Source organism: Coturnix japonica, chromosome 6 (assembly GCF_001577835.2).
Source record: "Coturnix japonica isolate 7356 chromosome 6, Coturnix japonica 2.1, whole genome shotgun sequence".
Taxonomy (NCBI): Eukaryota; Metazoa; Chordata; class Aves; order Galliformes; family Phasianidae; genus Coturnix; species Coturnix japonica.
In genome coordinates, this window is record NC_029521.1 from 19759464 (window position 1) to 19778122 (window position 18659).

At 44.2% G+C, this 18659-nt stretch overlaps 1 protein-coding gene across 3 annotated transcripts in view; it reads left to right on the forward strand.

The window, feature by feature from the left end:
* The window catches only part of ARMH3 (armadillo like helical domain containing 3), a 104153-nt gene that overhangs the window by 61935 nt on the left and 23559 nt on the right, over positions 1–18659 (forward strand). For 2 of the 3 annotated variants that reach the window (XM_015866958.1, XM_015866959.2), the window contains exon 24: positions 15137–15215. The exons of the other annotated variant lie outside the window; for it this stretch is intronic. In XM_015866958.1, the coding sequence (XP_015722444.1) occupies positions 15137–15215 (79 nt within the window). The remainder of the gene's footprint in view (positions 1–15136; positions 15216–18659) is intronic. 3 annotated transcript variants of the gene reach the window in all.

An 18659-nucleotide genomic window follows, 5' to 3' on the forward strand; every position in this document is an offset into this window, starting at 1 on the left:
GTTACCGATCATGCAGATATTGTCCTGCCTCAGGTATCACCTTGAGCTGCTTGGGATTGGGAGCCAGAATTCATTTTGAGGCAGCAGCGCTTTATTCTTGTCTTGTTCTTATGCTGTTCTTTCAGCTCCTGTTTCTTTCAGACTCAGGGAAGTGAGCTGGCCTTTGCCACCTGGCTCAGTGTGGCCAATTTTAATGTTTATGTAAGTTTTATCTGTCAGCAACTTCTCAGGCATCAGCTATTTACTTCAAAGCCTTTACCAAGGGTAAGGCAACGTGCCAGCATCCCTGTCCCACTACTTCCAGGATGAAGGAGAACACTTTATTGAAGTCACCTGTCTGAGTTATGCATATGCTTTGTTAAATCTGCCACTATCTTTGTGTTGAGGAGGCTGAAATCCCTTGTCTGCTGGGGTTCATTGTTATGGCAAGGAATCACTTGCTGTCACAGAATCACAGAATGACCTGGGTTGGAAGGGACCTCAAGGATCATGTAGTTCCAACCCCCCTGCCTAGCAGGGCCACCAAACATACACCCCACATCAGCTTTGCACAGAGAAAAGAGGGCCTCCAAACCTTTCTGTGGCTTTCTGCTGCTGTTTGCGTGTGGTTGTCCTTGGTAATTTATTTAGAGGATGGCTATGCTTGCTTTTGAGCTGGTCTCCAGTCCAGCAGCTGTTGGCAATGTTTTGGGAACAGCAGGGAAGTAATTCAGTGCTGGAGCACTGGTGGAGAAGCGAGTAGAATGGTGAACCTTGGTAGATTATTCTTCCCTTGCGGTTTTACTTCAGAATTTCAATCATTATCCTCATTTTTCCTTTTTTTTTTTTCCTTTTTTTTTTTTCCCTTCCTCCTTCCAGAAAGAGCTCAGGAGGAGCTGTCAGGATCATGAACTCATAAGTCTTATGAAAGTGAAAATCATGCCAGCTGAGCAAGGCATGATTTTAATTAAGACTAACAGGATTTTTTTGCCTTTTTTTTTTTTTCCTTTCTTGCTAGCCCTGATTCAAATACAACTGTTGAGAAGGAAGGTCTTCACCAGTTCAGCATCCTATAGTTTGTCAGCTAAAGGAAAATGAGCTGTTGAGACTGTTAGATTTTAAAAATAAGGAAATAAAGGCCCTTAGTGTTTTGTGTTGGTGAGGGGACAAATGTTTTCACTCGAGCCTTTGCAGAGTGATGAATTGAACAGGGACATAATCTAGTTTTTCTGTTGCAGGTTGCTGTTTAAAGGAAGTACATGATGGATAATTTATCACTCATTCATTTTCCTTTTTGAGTGCTGCAGATCCTCCTGCACTACTCTATAAATAGAAATCTCTGAAGACAAACCTCAATTTCACTAAATCCGAAATCATCAGTTCTCATTCAGTGCACAAGTTAGATGGGTTAGGAAAACAAATGGATCGGGGTGAGACCTCTGCTGTGAGTGCCTCAAATAATGATCTGTACTTTGTGAAGAGCATTTATCTATGAAGACCAGCCACGGTGGATTAAAAGTGCATTATCTGGAAAGAGGCAGATGTGAAGCAGCACATCGTACTGTCATCTGCCAGCCCCTGTTGGCCCAGCTGTGGGCACTGGCTATGTCTGTGTGGAGGTGAGGACGTAAGGCTCTGTGGCTCCAGCTGATTTTCTTGCTCAGTGTTGGTCTTTCCAGGCTAGTTCTGCCCCTCTCTGTGTTGCCTACTGCAGGTATTACACAGAGACTGCAAGTGCCTGCTCTGTGGTACTCTGCTGCCAGGCTGAATTTACCTCCCATCCGTTTCCTCACTAATCCATGGTGCCTCTGACAGAGAAAGCCATCTGTGTTGCTGCCGCTTTATCGTGGCTTGGGGAGTGAAATAAAGCAGAGCTATAGTCTTGCTTGCAGTCTGATGCTTTTGAAGCAGTTTAGGTGACCTGTCTCATGGAAACAGCTCTGTTTGGCCTATAAAGGAGGCAAGTACAACGTTCCTTGCCGTGCCGAGTGCCAAGGGTGCCTCTGGTTTGCATCATTCGAAGCAAACCTTTGCTCTTCTGCATTGTCAGCTATTCAGTTGAAAGAGTTTGCTCAGAGGGGAGTGGTGCTGCTGTGGAACCCTACTAAGACCCCATCTGCTAAGAGCTTGTATTGATTTGTGTCTTAGTTTATAAGAGCCTTCAATTCTCCTTGTGTAAATGCCATAAATAATGCATACATACTAGATAGAATGTGCTGTAGGAACATCCCAGATATCATTTTGGTCTGTGTTGAACCAAGCTAATTTAATCATGGTTAGGAGTTTCTCAAGAGCTGCTAAGCATTAAGTATATTGTCTTATTCTATTTTAATGTATTAGTCAACACACGGAGGTGGGAGGATAGGTATTTGAAAGTGGTAATCAACTTTATAAAACAACATCTTTTAATGTTATATAACTTCGTCTGCAACTCATTGTAAATCACATATAAACACACAGAGTAAGTATAGTGAAATCAAATCCTGTGCCTGTGGCTTGTCTGCATAATCCCCACATTTGTATGCCCCTTTGTCAGATGGGCTGCAGTTCGTCTGAGCCTGTACATATATATACACTAAATAAATCACTTTGCTCACTCATAGCAAACTGCCATTTTGTGCCTGCAACACTGCAAAGTGCATTTTAGTAGGGGGCGTTGATGAATAATTTGTTCCTTTGAGATTCCATGGGCTTAAGGGCACTGAAATGTATTTTGGGTTGGACTGGGTCCAAATCAAACTTCTTGGCAGTATTCTGGAATGTATATGACAGTTTTAGAGGTGACCTGTTTATGGAAATTTAATTGCATTTTTGCTCTGTTTTGTCCGTTATGTGTAAAGGAAGCAAATAGGTAGAGGGATGTGGTATTTATTAGAGTGAGGATTTTTTCCTTGCTCTATTAGAAATACCCAGCGTATCGTGGCTGTGGAAGGAGGATGATTTCACTTCAAAATGCTCTGTGGTCATGGGACCTTGGTTTCTTCTCTGTACTGGGGAGATCAACTGATGGGCAGTGATTCCTGCAGAGGAGAGAGAATGTATTTGCGTGCCATAAATTCATTCTGATCAGTGTTTCCTTGGCAGTTACTTGATATTAGTTACCACAGCTGCAAAGTGAAGGATGTGTTTGTGTGGTGTGAGCATTGTTAATTGAGGAAACATGGATGCATCCTATTTTCAGAGCTGAGGCTTGTCTTTCTGTCACTGTTCTGGACTTGATAACGCCAAACCTGCTGATATGATCAAGTGGCACACTGCAGGCTACAGCTACGAGCCCATTTTGGAACTCACTAGTTCTTTGAATTCATTAGCATCAGATGCTTTGTCTTGGCTACAGCAGACAAACCATACAAACCAGGCTGCCTTTTGGCAGCAGTTTTTAGGAGCTTGGGATCATAGGTTAACATTCACTTGAGAATAAGTGATGGGACAAAGCACTTATGGTGGAGCATCACCAAAAGGCAAAGGCATCTTGGATGGGCTTTCTTAGGTGATGGGTGTGAGCGTGGTGCTATGTGGTATATTTCCTGCTCTTTATATGGGCATATACATTTCTGATAACTTTTAGTTACTGGAAGACTGGCAGAGGTTAAATCAAGGGAAAGGATGAGGCAGAGTGATCTGAATTGCTTTTTAATGTATCAGTGCTGGCCTGTCAAAGATGGGCTGTATCTTGCTAAGTTGTGTTATAAGAATTATTGACTGACAGCTTTACTCTCGGTCTCTCATGAATTGTTCAGCTAAAGAGATTCATTTGACCCCTGAAACGTGAGCAGGATCAGGAAAGTGACTTTTACAATCATGTGGTTTTTGCAATTTTATCTGGTCGCTTTCAGAAAGTGTATTTAAAAACAACAAACAGGCAGAAAAAGGACAGACAAGACTCAGCTGTCGGAGGTTAGTAAAAATGCTTCTGAGACTTCACCATCTTATCTTTAAGACTAAACCTGGGATGTTGTCTTTAGAGCACTCAAGCATCTTTAAGAAGACAAAATGCCTGAACAGAACTTGAGGCTGGACCTTGAAACCAAATAGGAGCTGTAGATTAGGTACTCATTTTTGACAGATAATTAACTGTTGTGGTAAGCTATGGAATTGATTGATTCTTCCTTCATATCCAAGTAGGATTCCTTCCTGAACGATGCTCTAGCTGCTGCTTTGGTAGTAAAACACAACAGCCTATGATACGTGGGAGTTCAAATAAGCTGATCTAGTGACTTGTAGTTACGCAGATCGGCTAAAGGCTTGATCAAAGGTCTCATTTTGCATCTGAAGCTGAACAAATTAATTCTTGATCTCTGTGCTTCAGGCTTGTGTTTTTGCGTTGAGAGAATTACCTCTGTACATCTGCCTTAATTCTGCTGAAATTTATCAGTGCAGCAATTAAAGAGCCCTGGGACATGTTCTGAGTCATTGCTGCTCTTGAGAGCAGGGGGCAGAGGAGAGTATAGAGGTGATGATGGTGGGCTGCAACCTTTTCATCTTTATGCAGCCACAGTCATGACTGTGCTCCATGAGTGTGGGCCAGAGCTGAGTTCTGCTGCATGGGAGTGTGGGAAAGTCACTGCTGAACTTGGACTAATGCTCAAAATGTTGCATTTGTTGTTCATATCTTCACCCAAATGTTCAGTTTCCATATAGGAGCAGGGATTTTCCCTGTTGTGTTTTAGAACTGCAGTGGCTTTATAGTAAATTATAATGGCAAAGAAAAGCTTGAATGTCTTCAGAGAGGTTGGATATAGATATATTTTCAGTCATATTACTTGTTTAAAAAAAATGGTTTCTTCCTGAATTGGTTTTGCTCAGCCTCACTGTTTAGTCATGGAGCTGATGGATGGGAGCACAAAATCCATGCTGGGAGGTGGCCTCAAACTTAGAGAAGGATTAAATATGCTGTTTATTCCAGCAAAGCCTCTCTATTACGGTAACTAATATCAAGTACATACAGTTCAAGGAAGTATTATTGTGGTGCTGGTGTTTTTATATGCTGGCCATGGGGGTGCTGGAGTCTTTAGGTCAGGACATCAAGATGCACTTGGATGTTAGAGGTTCTGCTTACCTGCTTCCAGGGTCTGGCATCCTGCAATTTGAACACAGCAGCACTTTGCCTGTAGCAGTGGGACGTGAAATGACTCTTAGGGTGCCCTTTGAGGGGATCCCATCTGAGGAGCAGGGCTGTGCTCCAGCAGAGTGGCTGTGCTGAGCCGCAGCTCCTCCTCAAGCTGGAGGAAAACATCATGACCTTGAACAGCTAACTTCCATTTCCGTGAAATGGCTGAAATTACTTAGATGCGATGGTATGATTGATGATGCATTGAAAGCCTTTTAATGAAACTAGGAAAGCTGTCAATACTCGATGTGGCTCTATTACTGGGTCAGGAAGAGCTGATCTGGGGAAGGGTCTGATAAATTACAGGCCATTCTGGAGCTCATAACAGCTGCCCCAACATGGATGTGCAGAGCATCTACAGAAGCTTCAGGTCAGTCTTGACTCTTTTCACGCTGGCTCTTAATTCTGCCTGTTGAATAATGGCAGAGGTGTTTTGTGTGCAGTAAGTCGTTAAGGTTTGTTGACACTCAGGTTTGCTGTGTCAGGTCAGGTTAAGCACCGTGTTTACTCCTGCTCTCCTGGGCTGCTTCTGTTCAGGCGAGAACTTCAATGGGTTTATAGTAAAGATAGTTTGGTAAGAGCTTGGATAGAATCATTTTCCAGTGGCAGATTGCAATCAAAACACTTGGCAATATTTGCCAGTTTTTATTTTGCAATATCTCTTCTTTTTACCAGTTGGGAGGTTTCAGTATGAACACGTGATCTGTTACAGTTTTTCCTCCTGAATTCTTGTATGCCAGAGCTGGGCTTGAAATCTTGAGTTTTATCCAAAGGAAGCGTTTGATCAAATAGAAGAATTTTTGTGGAGGTTTAAGATCACAGAGTGTCACATGGAAATTGAAACTAAGCCAGAACTTTAAATTTTGAAATCCTTCATAAGAAATCTTCAATTCTGCTCTAATTTCCATCATCTTGCTTTGTTGAGTATTGCAGTGTGGCTTGTCTGCAAAGCCAAATATAGATCTGCCCTTTAGAAAACATTCTGGGTTCTTTAGTTGTTGGGTTTTTTGTGGTTGGTTTTTTGTTGTTTTTTTATTGAGATGTTTATGTAGTTTTCACTTTTTCACGCAGTAATATGATGCCAGGCAGTGGCTCTCTCAAGCTGGGAAGTGTCACCGCTCATTAGCGTCGAATGCCATAGCTCGTATCACTTCTGCTGTGTCCCTCAGCTAGCACATGTTAGCTGTTAAAGCAGCAATTAATCCCTTTGATACTGAATGGGTTCTGTAACCGTCTGACCTGGTATTTCGACTAATAATCAGAGTTCTCTAATGGCTTCCATGGCTTAATTCCAGTAAGAGTCTTGCTACAGACAAGGAAATTTTGCCATGCAAGCTAACTTACACAGAAAGCTGATGGTGAGGAATGCTTTCTAACTATGCCTAGAAAAGTGGTGACTTAAGCAAGTGCAGTGTGGGTGAGGGGGAAGCACAGTTTGGTGGATGATTAATGGGCAGCATGATTGTTCCATGTTGTGCTAACAGGCTTCTGCAGCAGCTTCAGCTGGTTCTCCTGTCTGACCTGGCAGCATTGCATCAGTTAGGTTAGAGCAGTGTCTGACCTGGGTTAGGGTGTCACAAGTTTCACAGCGTGAATCCCTCAGTGCTAATTTTACATATACTCAGAATGAATGCAAGCCAAGCTAACTGAAGCCATGCTGATCTATTTTTTCCTTTTTAAATGTGGGAAATCTGCCATATCACTCACAGTACATACGGTAGTTATTGGCAGCTTTTAACTTTGCAATAGTGACCTGTATGCATGCAGAATGCCTTCTTTTTTTTCCACTTTCCCACTGTATGCCTCCCCTTCTCAGTTTCCCAGAATGCTTAAATTGAAGAACTTCACCTTATTAATATACAGCAGCGCTGTTACCTCAAGCCTTTCTAGTTCTAAGATGATATTATGACAGCTGGTTCACAGCAACAAAAGGAGTGAGATGTAGCTCCTTGACTAACCTACATGGTAGTGGTGAAGGGGGGCAGGAAGAACAGGAATCTGCTGGCTGCAGTGAGTGGACCAGGTCACCTTCAGTCTTTGAAATAAAGACCTTAAGGGAATTGAGGAAATGTATCTAATACAAGTAGCTAGTATTGGTGTTTTGTGTTTATTTTTTTGCCAATACAAGTGTAATAGTAAAATGTCAATTGAAGATTTCAGCAGCCTTGTAATGCTTTGAAGGTTTAGGTACTGGAGCAATTCTGAATCAGAGAGAACTTAAATGTAATCAAGTCTGGTGATTCCCTTTGACTGGGGAGGCTGTTCAGTCTGATGCCCCTCTCCAGTGTGCGGTTGCAGGCCATTACAAAAGGAAAAAGCCAATGTTGATGCTCCTTTGCTTCTTAGCTTGGAGAACCCATTTGTAAACAGAAAATGCACTTCACTGGCCTTGCCTGCAGTAACACCTGCAAAAAGAGCAGAGCTGAAAAAATAAATGTAGGTGTGTGTTACAGACCCTAAGGTTTGAGGGAGCAGCAAGCATAGGTATGTGTGTCAGGTATGGTCGTGGATGAGAATTTGACAAGAAAATAATTATCTCATCCTTTATGTGGCACAGGAAAATGTGCTCCCAAAGCATAGTTCTGTCCTTCAGCTGCCAGTTCAGCTGAATGGTTGTTGTCAGCGTCTGACTGAAGCTTGGGGGCAGCATAAAGATATATAGCAAAAAAACAACCCAAAGCCACAAACAAAAAAGAAATCTCCAAAATCAGAACAATCCTCCAGTACATTCAGTGTCCCTGGAAACACTTGCTGTAGGCTGGTGACTTAACAAGCTATCACTTACTGGCTGGGCTGTGATTAGTTGAGCCCCAGTTCTCTTCTTGTCCCCGCTGTTGCAAAATGAACTATGAATGGTCAATAAACCAGATACCCTGTCTTTGGAAAACAGAATCTTAACCAATCACATATGTCTTAGGCTTTTAGAGAGGAAATAAATACCATCATGAGAACATCGTGCATTCAGCTGCAGTGGTATTTGGCTGTAAAACTTTACCTTGGCACTGAAAGCCACCTTACCCAGCTGACATATGTGGCATCTTACTGAGGACATGGCATTCACTCTGGAGCTGGCAGGGGTTGTCATCACTCATCTTTTGGTCTTGGTCCTGGGTTTGGCACAGACGAGGACAAAGACGTTGCTGTAGTGGCTTCCATTGAGCATTTCCCAGCAGAGGCGATCCTCATTTGCACCTGTCTGATGAGGAAATACTGTGAGCTTTACAGCATCTTGTATTTTCAGAGGATTGGACTGTAAATAGCAGGTTTTGTTGTACGTGGTAGCAGGTAGTGTTACTGAGCTGTTAAGGTTGTGAATTCTGTTTAGATGATTGCATGGCTGTGCAGGTGCAGCTGTAGCTGACACTTACTGCAATTAAGTTAATTAAATATCATTGTGGGACTCAACTTCATTTCCTTCCTGAAGTAGGTTTGAGTGCAGTTGATTCTTGCTTAGGTGGTGTTCCTTCCTCTCTTTCTCTCAGTATGATTTGATATCCCCATGACTTCACAGCTCGGTTGTGTTGTTCTTCATTCAGTTACTCCAGACAAATGCAGATGCCTCAGTGCCTTCCTTTCCCTCTGGGACTTCTGTCACAGGCACAGGGATTTATAGGGAGTCAGGAGAGTAAGGTTATAGTTAGTTATCTAAAGAGAGACTTGCTGCCATAGTGTGCAATTAGGATGCTCAGGGCCACATGTGATACCTGCAGGCTCCCACCAGATGAGATAAGGGGAGTAAGATTCATTTCCATGTTCTGTAGATAACGTGAGGGTGATGGCTCTTGTTGACTGTATTGATAAGGCTGGTAGCCATCCTTGTTGCTTTTCTCAGGGAACTTTAAAAGGTCCTGGTGGGCTGATTTAGGAACTTAAATTTCACACTTAGGTATGTTTGGAAGCTGGTGCCTGCACTGCATGTAGTACTCTGCACTGAATGTGGCATCCAATAAGCCAGATCTTCTGCTTTCCTTAAAGTTAAGCATCCTGTGATAAAATACTAATTAAGTTACTAATGGGCATAAAAACTAATTTAAATATTGCAGTTTTTGATTGTGTTTGAGGTTTTGCAGTGCCTTGTGCCTCAGGAGGCTTGGATGGAAGTCTGTAATGCGAATGATAAAACAGTGGGAAGATGCTGACCCACTTAGAGGGGCTGCTGAGAATAAATGTTCACCAGAAGTTCTTTATTTCTGGTCCTCACAGAGAAGGTGGCTCCATAAACTTGTCTGATAAACCACTTTAAAACACTTCTTTTCTTGATTTCTCTTGTAAATCATATAATTGAGACAATAAATTTGTTCCTTACCAAGTCATAGCTTCACTGTAGGAGAGCAGTCCATGTCAGACAAGGAGGTGAATGGGAAGAGAGATCCAGTTTGCACCCTGGGCTTCAACAGATACTTCTGTTCACAACACACAGCAAAAAATTTCTACTTTGTCATTTCTGTTAGTTAAACTATCGGTGCTGTTAGTTATGTATAGTAAGAATTTTGGTACCTACTAATTGTGAAAAGGGAACAGAAATGCATCTGGGCTGTGACTGAGCTAATGAATACACCTGGGAGGGTCTCACAAGAGTGATTCCAGTGGTGCTTTGGCTGTGTGAAAATGTGAATTGATGTGATGTCACTGTCCCTAAAGTATTAACTGCTTACCCATGAAGACTTCCTTAGAAAAGAAGCTGAAGTGGAAGTGGGTTAGGTGTGAGGATGGAGGTATTTGATTTGCTTGGCTTAAGTGTATGGATGTGAACTCTGGGAAGATCAGTGTGTCCTACTAGGAAGATATGAGGTTAGCACCCAGCAAACAGTAGAAAGGTACATCGCAGAGCTGCGTGTGGGGTCATGAATCGCATCCTCTGCTTCTTTCCTTGCTGAATGGGGCTTGGTAAAACAGTGCAGGCAACTGCTGGAAGCTTTTGTCCCTCCTTATTAAATAAATAGACCACGTATCTCCCTCTGCTGTGCAGCCTGTCATCGCGATCAATAGGTTTCGGTGTGGCAGAACTGAGCAGGTGTAGCATTTCTTCAGTGATATTACAGAAGTGCTGACTCGGATGTTTTCTGTAAGCTGTGAAGGAGGTGCTTTTTGACTCAAATACCCTTTTGTCTTGGATTCTTCCCTGCAGTTTTTTTTTATTGTGTCTGGAAGATGCCTCCTCCTGTGAGTCGTGGTCTTTCAGCCTAATGTCGGTACTCATTAAAGTATAGGAGCAGGAGAAATTTAACAGACTAAAGTTAAACTGCAACAGAAGGAAGAATTTAGTGAAACATTCCAGGGAGTTTGCTTGGGTTTAATTGGCTCTCAAAGCTTAGGTATGGCAGGTAGGTATGCTTTACAGCAATGCCTCGTGGACGTGTGATAAAATAATCTAAACCCTCTCACCTCCTGCCAGGTGGAGCTGTACGTACAGAGTAACTCAATCTAATTGTTGCAGGCACTGAACAGATGGGGTTTTACTGCCTCGAGTGCTGGGTGTGCATGAAAGAGTGATGCCAGCAGGATCTTTGCCCCAAACAAAAGCTTGCTGAGATGCAGCTTGCTGCAGGAAGGCAGGCTGCTGGCTGGGAGCTTTTACACAGGTCTCAGCAACCAGGAGTGTGATGGGGAAGAGGATAGGTGGTTTGTTCGTTTTGGTCCCTGGGTATAATTTACTTGCTGCCTTGTGATAGAGTGGTTTGCAGCATACTGCATAGTAAAACACTGAGCCTGCTTCATTTTGTTGCATGAAAACACTGTGGAGGCAATTGTTCTGACACCCATTTTGTAAAGAGAGAAGCTAAGGTGTGAAGGTCGATGTCAGTTAGGTATTACCCTCTGTGTTCCACCCTAGCAGGATGTAGGGAGAAATGAGCTTTTGTTCTGTCCTGATTGTACAGGGAGTGTTTGGGTGCACGAATGCTTTACGTCAGGTTCTGCGTGCTGGGCCAGCAGGGCAGGTGCAAAGACCAGCTTCATGCAGTGAGTGATAGCTCAGCATTCCTCTCTCCTTAATGAGCTTTGCAACTCTTCTGCTCTTCCCTTAGCCTACTTTCAGCAACTCCTGAGTGCTTAATTTCACTTCTTAGGACAAGCGGACAGTGTGGTCTTCTGGGACTTTGGAAATGTAGCTGCCGTCAAGCAGGAGTGGGTATTAGACAGCTCATCTGCAACAGTGTGATGGGGAGACATTGGAGGTCAGAGAAAACGTGCAGGAGTGCTGCCTGTCTGAGCAGGGTGATTTTGCTTTCCCTGCACAATGGACCCAGACCATGAGGTTAGGGTGGGAAGGGCGCACAGCTTGCTGCTGTGGGTGCACATGGGCTAGAGGATGTTCTTACAAAGCAAGAATCGATTAAATCTCTTCTTTCCATGCATGCCCCATCAGTTTTCACAGGAGCCTCATGCTGTCTGCACATTGCATCCTCAGAAGTTCTCAATGTTTCACCCTCAGCTTTTCCAAAGGGCAGCACTGTTCTGTTTTTCAAGTGCCACTGGACAGCCTGACCTACATGGTGCTTCCCCCACATCTCACCTTCCAGCCCATCCATTTCTGAGGCAAAAGGCCGGCAGCAGTCAGCTGAAGGCTGCCCAGTTTTAGTCACCTCAAGCAGCCAATGCAGAAACCTTTGGCTGTCAGAGGGTTGCAGTTTGCAAAAGACAGGTTGCCCTGTGATCAGCTGATGTTGCTCTGATCATCTGTGTGCTGCACTCTTCACCTCTGTTTGGTTTTTGATCCTGTCTGTCTCCTTTTCCCTCACTGCTTCTTCATTCAATGCTTTGGTTTGGTGTTTCTTTTTTAATCCTTGGTTTATTTCTAGCTGAGATCTTTAATGACCCAGAGTAAATACAGCACCATTATGTTTTCTTTGCCACTGCATTTTTTCCCCCAGTTTCTGAGCTTTCCCTCTTCTCTTGTATTTGAGGCTGTCAGTTCTCTTGGGACTGAAGCTTCCTACCACTGTTTGTACAGCACCAGTTTCAGTGGGACCCACTTTCACTGTCTAATAACATGATTAATACAGCTAATACAAACAAATGCTTCTTTGGCACCGGTTCCTACATCAGGGTGGAATACTTCAGGTTTTTTCCTGCAGTCATTCCCTTCTTCCCAATGAAATATATGCATAAATAAATGCAAGTTCTACCCCCTTCTGCCTGCTAAACTTCCTTCCTCATCCGGTGATGGTCTCTTTTCTTGCTGGTAACTGAAGTGTGACTGTGTTGGAGTGACATCTCTCTGGAGCTGCTGAGTTCTGTGTTCCCTGTGGATCTGTGTCCCAAAAGCATTCTGCAGTTTGTCTGACAAATGGCAGGCAGACCCACCAGGAGCTGGGCTGTGCAAATAGCTGTGTGTTCACCAGCAGAGCCTGTGGGGCACTGCAGCGTTCTGTCTTCCAGATGATGTTTGGCCATTTCCTTGCTGTGTTGAAGATGTTGGTGTTTTCTGAATAGCAAAGGTTTCCTTTCCTTTTTTCTTTATTTTATTTTTTTCCTATCATTGATATGAAATTCTGAGATCACAACCTATCAGAAATCCTCTACAGGAGCTTTAACCACTCCTTTTCCCTCCCTGAAGCTACTGTGTGCTGGCTGATAGCCCAACAATCAAGGCAATCTCAGTGTAAAAATAAAACACTGCCAAGGCTTAGCTGTTTGGCGCTGGTGTGCAAACTAATGATGGCAAAGCTGCTGTTCTATTGTCCATAAGGGGGAGACTATGCCTGAAAGCTGTGCTCCCCTGTTGTCTCCATGAGCACATGCCTGGAATGGCAGCTCTGCAAAGTGAAATTCCAGCTGTTTGCAGCAGCCCAGGAGGCCAGTTGCCTAGAAGCACACCGCAGGGACAGCACAGCTTTCAGGAGATGGGAGATGCAGAAGGGCTCCATTACTGCTGTGTGCAGATGGAACTTCTCGTTACGGATGTGAGAAGGAGCTGTGCCACATACAGAGCTTGGCCTCCACAGTGTGTGCTGGGCAGTGAGAACCTGGCTGTGCAGAGCCAGCACTCTAAACAAACCCCCTGTGCTCCTCCTCCCCAGGCTGCCTGCAGGCCCAGGGAAATGGCTCTGCAAGAAGTCAGGTTGGGAAGGAATTCTTCGCACTGAGAGTTCTTTGAACCAAATTAAATGGCTCAACTTTTTCTGGTTGCTGAAGAGTTGTCCATTTGCCTTTAGGGAAAGGAGGAGGGAGGCTTGAATTATTTCTCTTATTTAATGTCTGTTGCTTCTCACTGCAGCAGCAGCTGGTTGCTGGGTTGGCTCTCCCTTGGTGAATCCCAGCTGTGCTTGCAGGTGCTGCTCCACTAGCTCAGATCCGAGCTGGGATGTGTGAGCAGGCAGCCCATGCTGAAGTGCTTCACAGCACTTGGATACAAATGAATACTAAATCTGTTCCCTGGTAAATGTTGGAACCATATGAGTGCACTGAACCCCACTGAGCTGCCAAACCTTCTGTCAAGCCAGAAGTTAAGTTGTAAGTCTGTGTTCCCATTTCTTTTCAATAGCTCGTAGTGTGTCCTGTAGGAGTGTAAATATGACTCCAGCCAGGCATGAAACATGCATCTTGAAAGGCCTGGCATTCAGGAGGCTGGGTAACTGAGAAGTGTGATCGTGACTCACAGGAGTTGTTCTCTTGTTGGGTTGCAATGGGAAGAGGCCGGGCACATCTCTGCCTGCATGTTCCCTCTGATGTGGAGGGGAGGGGGCATGCAGCAGCCTGGCAACAGCCCTGCTGGGATTGCTTTGCTGATGTAGCTGTCAAGTTGAATGAGACTGCAGAGCCCCCTGTGCTGATTATGTACTGATGGGTAGGAGTAGTCAAGGGAGGTGTCTACCACATGCACAGGCTAGAAACGGTGCAATGGGTCTGCAGGTTCTGTTTGGGTTTTCTTCCCCTCTCCTCACCCCCTTAAAGAGGCAAAGATGCTTCCAAGCTGGTTTTCTTCCCACCAGTTCTGATTATCCATGGAACATCACTTATTCCTGAACTCAGTTACCAGCTCTTAACTGTGATGAGGTCTTGAGAGAGCAGCTGAAAGCCTTTCTGGCAGGGGGAGGAGTGGGGAGGAGGAACACATTAGAGCGCAACAAAGGGAGCTGCAGTGAGTTTTAGTGCTGATGAACATGAGAGCAAAAGCCCTGACGGCTGCTGCAGTGGTAATTTGGGCTGGCAAATGTTCTCCAGGCACTGTCAGCACACGTCTGTGCCAGCACTGCTGTGGGCTGCTCCCATCGTGAGCCCAAACCTCGGCAGTGGGTCTCACCAATGGGAGCCAGGCCAGTTGCATACAGCAGCCTGGGGATCCCTTACTGTCTGGCCATTCATCTGCTTGTTTGCACCTGGAAAGCACAGTAGAGACTGAGGAAATATTCCAGCTCCAGCTTTATGGTTTTTTTTCCCAATTTTTCACCTGTCTGTAGCTCCACCTGGAAGGCAGGGGGATATATGTTGTTGCAGTCAGAGGCACAAAGCAGAGAAGTGCTGTTCCTGCTGCTGTGTTTGGGACATTGGCATATGCTATTGCTTGTGATGTAAATTGAGACTGAGAACTGAAGTCATTGTGGTTGTCAAAGGAGTGGCTGCAGTGATGGATGACCAGTGCCATACTCCAGACCAGGGTGGACATGTACTGCAGAAAGCCACTAGCTTCAACTTACCAGACAGTGAAGTTGCATAGAGCAAAATGTCAGGCAGTGCTGATTTTGGACAGGATCAGGTGGTTCAGTTCCTGAGCAGGATGGGGCAGCACTCTCCAGTGTTGCTGTCCATGCTGCAATGGAGCAGTTTGCAGCCTGTTCTTAGCAGGGCAGTGACTCTTCTGCCATTGCCACAGACATGGTCCTGAACCTTGTGGACCCATGTGTGCCTATGATTGCGTTTTCTGAGCATGACTTGATCGGCATAGGGCTCTCAGCCTGCAGCAAAGCAAGTGGTATAGTGCATTGAGGGATAAGCTTGTCTTGGAGAGCTATGGCTCCATGCACACTGACTGAGGCTGGCAGGGAGTTTATGCTGCATCCCTGAGCTGTTCTGGAGACCTGTGAAAATTTCCCCTCTTTGTTTCAGAGCCATCATCAATCACTTCAACCCGAAGATAGAGTCTTACGCTGCAGTGAATCACATATCTCAGCTCTCTGAGGATCAGGTAAGCAAGGCGTGTGACTGTCTTTTCATTCTGCTCTCTGGAATACAGGTATTGTGGAGTGCCCTGTGCTCGCTGCAACTGGTGATGTGTAGCAGTATGAGGGCAAAGGTGGGGCTTTCTTGTTCAGATGTGGGTGAGAAGAGGACAAACAAGGTCTTAGCCTAATTTACTGTTGCATGCAGACATCTTAGTCCTGTAAATGCAGAAGAAAGGGTAAGAATGATAAAAATAAGCTGCACTGTCAGCAAGTGTGGTTAGAGACTGAGAATCCTGGTGTGTAAAAAAGGGACAGGAAGCTTCTGACAGTGAATTTGCATGTCGGAGAGTTGTTGGATATCTACTGTGATAACAGGCATTTATAACTTAGGCAATGGTGGGAATTTTCTAGGGTAATTAAATTCCATGTCCTGACCTGTTGTTTTAGATGGATTTTTGGGGAATTAAAAGAAAAGTGATAAGGTGAGGTTTCCCTTCCTTAATTTGGCCTGCTCTCCTCTCTTCCATGTCCTGCTTGTATTGCATAAATGTGTAAATGTGGCTTCTTGAAAATAGGCTGCTGAGCAGGGTCTCGCAAAGGGAAGAGATGGCCTATTTCCCAAAATAAAGTATTTGGATTATATGTTAATCACTCTTCAAGAAGTGAATGACTGCAGGAGCTTGCGGTAGACAAAATAAAATGAACTGCCATCAAACTGGGGGAAACCATCCAGAGACAGCTGTGTTGGGAGCTCAGGACCTCCTGGAACAGAAGCTGTGTATGCCATCCAGAACAGACCTCATTTGAGTTGCCTTGGATTGCTGCTTCCACCGATGCAGGGTCCTGTGCTTGTGTTAAAGGTCCTGATCACATCTTGTTCTACAACTCGTTTTTTCCCTCTCTCTTTCCTCACCCTCTGTCCAGAATACTTTTCATTGTTACTTGATATCCTCCCATGCTTCCCGCTAACCTTTCCATTTATTATCCCACTTGATCTGTAATATATAATACTCCAAAGTCTCACATTGAATGCTGTGCTAATGCAGTGGGGGGAAAAAAGAATGGACCCTACTGCTTTTTATTCTCTTCTTAATATAGCTGGCTAGAGGAACATTGGTTTTAATTTACTCAATTTTTCTGTATTGTTCTGCCCTTTTTAGTCACCGTACCCCCAGCTATGCTCTGTGAGGGCTTGTGTTATAAATCCTCATTCATTGATGATCTACTGATTGCATCAAGCCAGGCCTCTAAAAAAAGAAAAGCCTTTGATAGCCCAATTTAAAAGGAGGCTCAGATAGAAGGGAATTTTGCATAGTGTTTAGGTTAGACTGAGAAAGGAAACGAGCTTTTCACTGTCAGCTCTGCATAGTTTTCATCCTCTGGCAGTTCACGGAGGTCAAGTTAAATCCTTTTTTCCCTGTGTTACTCTTTAAATAAAATCTGTAGCACCAGGCAGATAATGAAATCAGTGCTGATGCATGGTGCATTTTGAGGAAGGTGATTAGGAAGTTGAAAGGCGTATTTCTCCTCTTCTTTTCTCTCCCTTCATAGTTTCTCTCAGCATGGGGAGAACATCAAACAAATCAGAGCTGTAATAGATCCCAGTGAACTGCAGAGGAATAACGGAGATGTCACCATAGAGGGGCTGTGTGGTCTCAGTGAGGGTGTTTACTCAGCTCTCCACAATTTCTGCATGAGAAGCAGAAGGAGAGGGCTCACCTCTGCTTCTCATGAGTCAGTGAGCTCAGGTCTGTGCTGTGGAGCGTGGGTTCCCCTCCATCAGTAGCCATCCCACGTGCTGAGAATGTGAGAGGTGGTGGTAGATAGTGGAGGTCAAGGCTGGAGTCTGGCTTGTTGTGGGACAACTGATTTTGTTGTTTTCAAGAAATGTTAGTGGTTCACCTTGGGGTGGGGACATCAAGTTTGCCTCTTGGCCACTGCAGTCTTTTATCTTCCTTCCAGCTGTACCTCTGTATTCACTCAATTCTCCTTCCCTCTTCTCTGTGTAAACATTTTCTACATAAAATTGATCCTTCTTTCCAGTCCTGTTTTCTGAAACGTACAGCACAGAAACATTTAGTGGTGACATTTAAAATGTAATTGTTAACTTGTGTATCCACACGCAGATACCACGTTTGGGACTGCTGCCTTTCTCTGATATTTGTGCACTTTCAGGAGGCTGACACTCAGAATGCTTGTCTTTACAATTACGAGGACCAAAGTGTTATTTTAATAAAGTTTTCCTTCCCAGAAGCTAAACTTTGACAGATTTTCATATGGCTGCTCTTACTCCTCCGTGGGGTCTGAGAATCTCCTATTAATCAGGCAGGCATGTCTCTGACATAACCTCTATCTGAGAGGGATTTTCTGAGTTGCTTCCAGTTCACTGGAACCTCCACAACTTGCAGACTTCTGCTTGAACCTGTATGAAACTCGCTGTGCTGTTCCCTGGCTGTTCTGGCACCCTGTTCATGTGTTAGATTAACTTCTTAATTTTATTTTGTTTTTAATATCCTTAAGAGTAGCTAAGTAATCAGCTGAAAGAGGTTTTGTTCTATCTTGTTCTTTTCCTAATCCTATTGAAGGTTTTATTACCTTGTTAATCACTAACGTCCATTTATTACTGTTCTCAGTCTGTCATCTAAGTGCTTTCTCCTTTTTTATTTGTAAGCATTAATGTTAACATTGTTACATGCTGTGGGGATTCATAGACCCTTGAAAAAGATGGGCATGAGGCTATTCTAAGGATAGATTGCTAATGAGCCCCTACTGCCATACATTTTCAGTCCTGTAGATCTCTAGGAATCATGGTTTGAACATGCTGGTCTGTGCTCTAGACAAGTAGATTGATGGCATTGCTTTGCTGACTGGCTTGTGCTTTATATTCGGCAGTTGCACTTGAACTACTGGTAGGAGATTCCAAGGAGTGAGCCCATGCCAGGGTTTTGGTGATGAGCCACCTCCAGATACAAACAGTATGTCAGCCTTGCTAGTGGTGCCACTGTGCAGAGTCTGATCACCAAAGCAAAGTCATCCTCCTCTTCCCTTTGCTTGCTAATTTGTTAAACCTGACTCCAGTGTTAATTTCTTTTTCTTGTGGCATTCTCCCTCAATGTTTCTGGCTCCTACCTGCTTTTCCTTTAAGGACATAAGGATGCTAGGATGGTGCACAGTCAAAAGGGCTGGCAGTTATAGTCAATCACCCCTATGTAGTTTTAGCTCTTCCACACAAATTATTATTCCCAGGTCTTCAAAGACCTTTAGGCACCTTCTCAAGTCAAAGGGCAGAGTAACCCTCTGTGCAGTGAACTCATAGGCTTATCTGTGCACTCCAGATGAACGGGCTGCCTTGTACTTAGCATGTGAAAGGTGGTAGAGTTTTTTCCATGCTGCATCTGATTTGAAAAGCTAATGTTTTCCAGTAGGAACAGTTGAAGAGGAGCAGGTCAGGAGAAAACAGTGACACA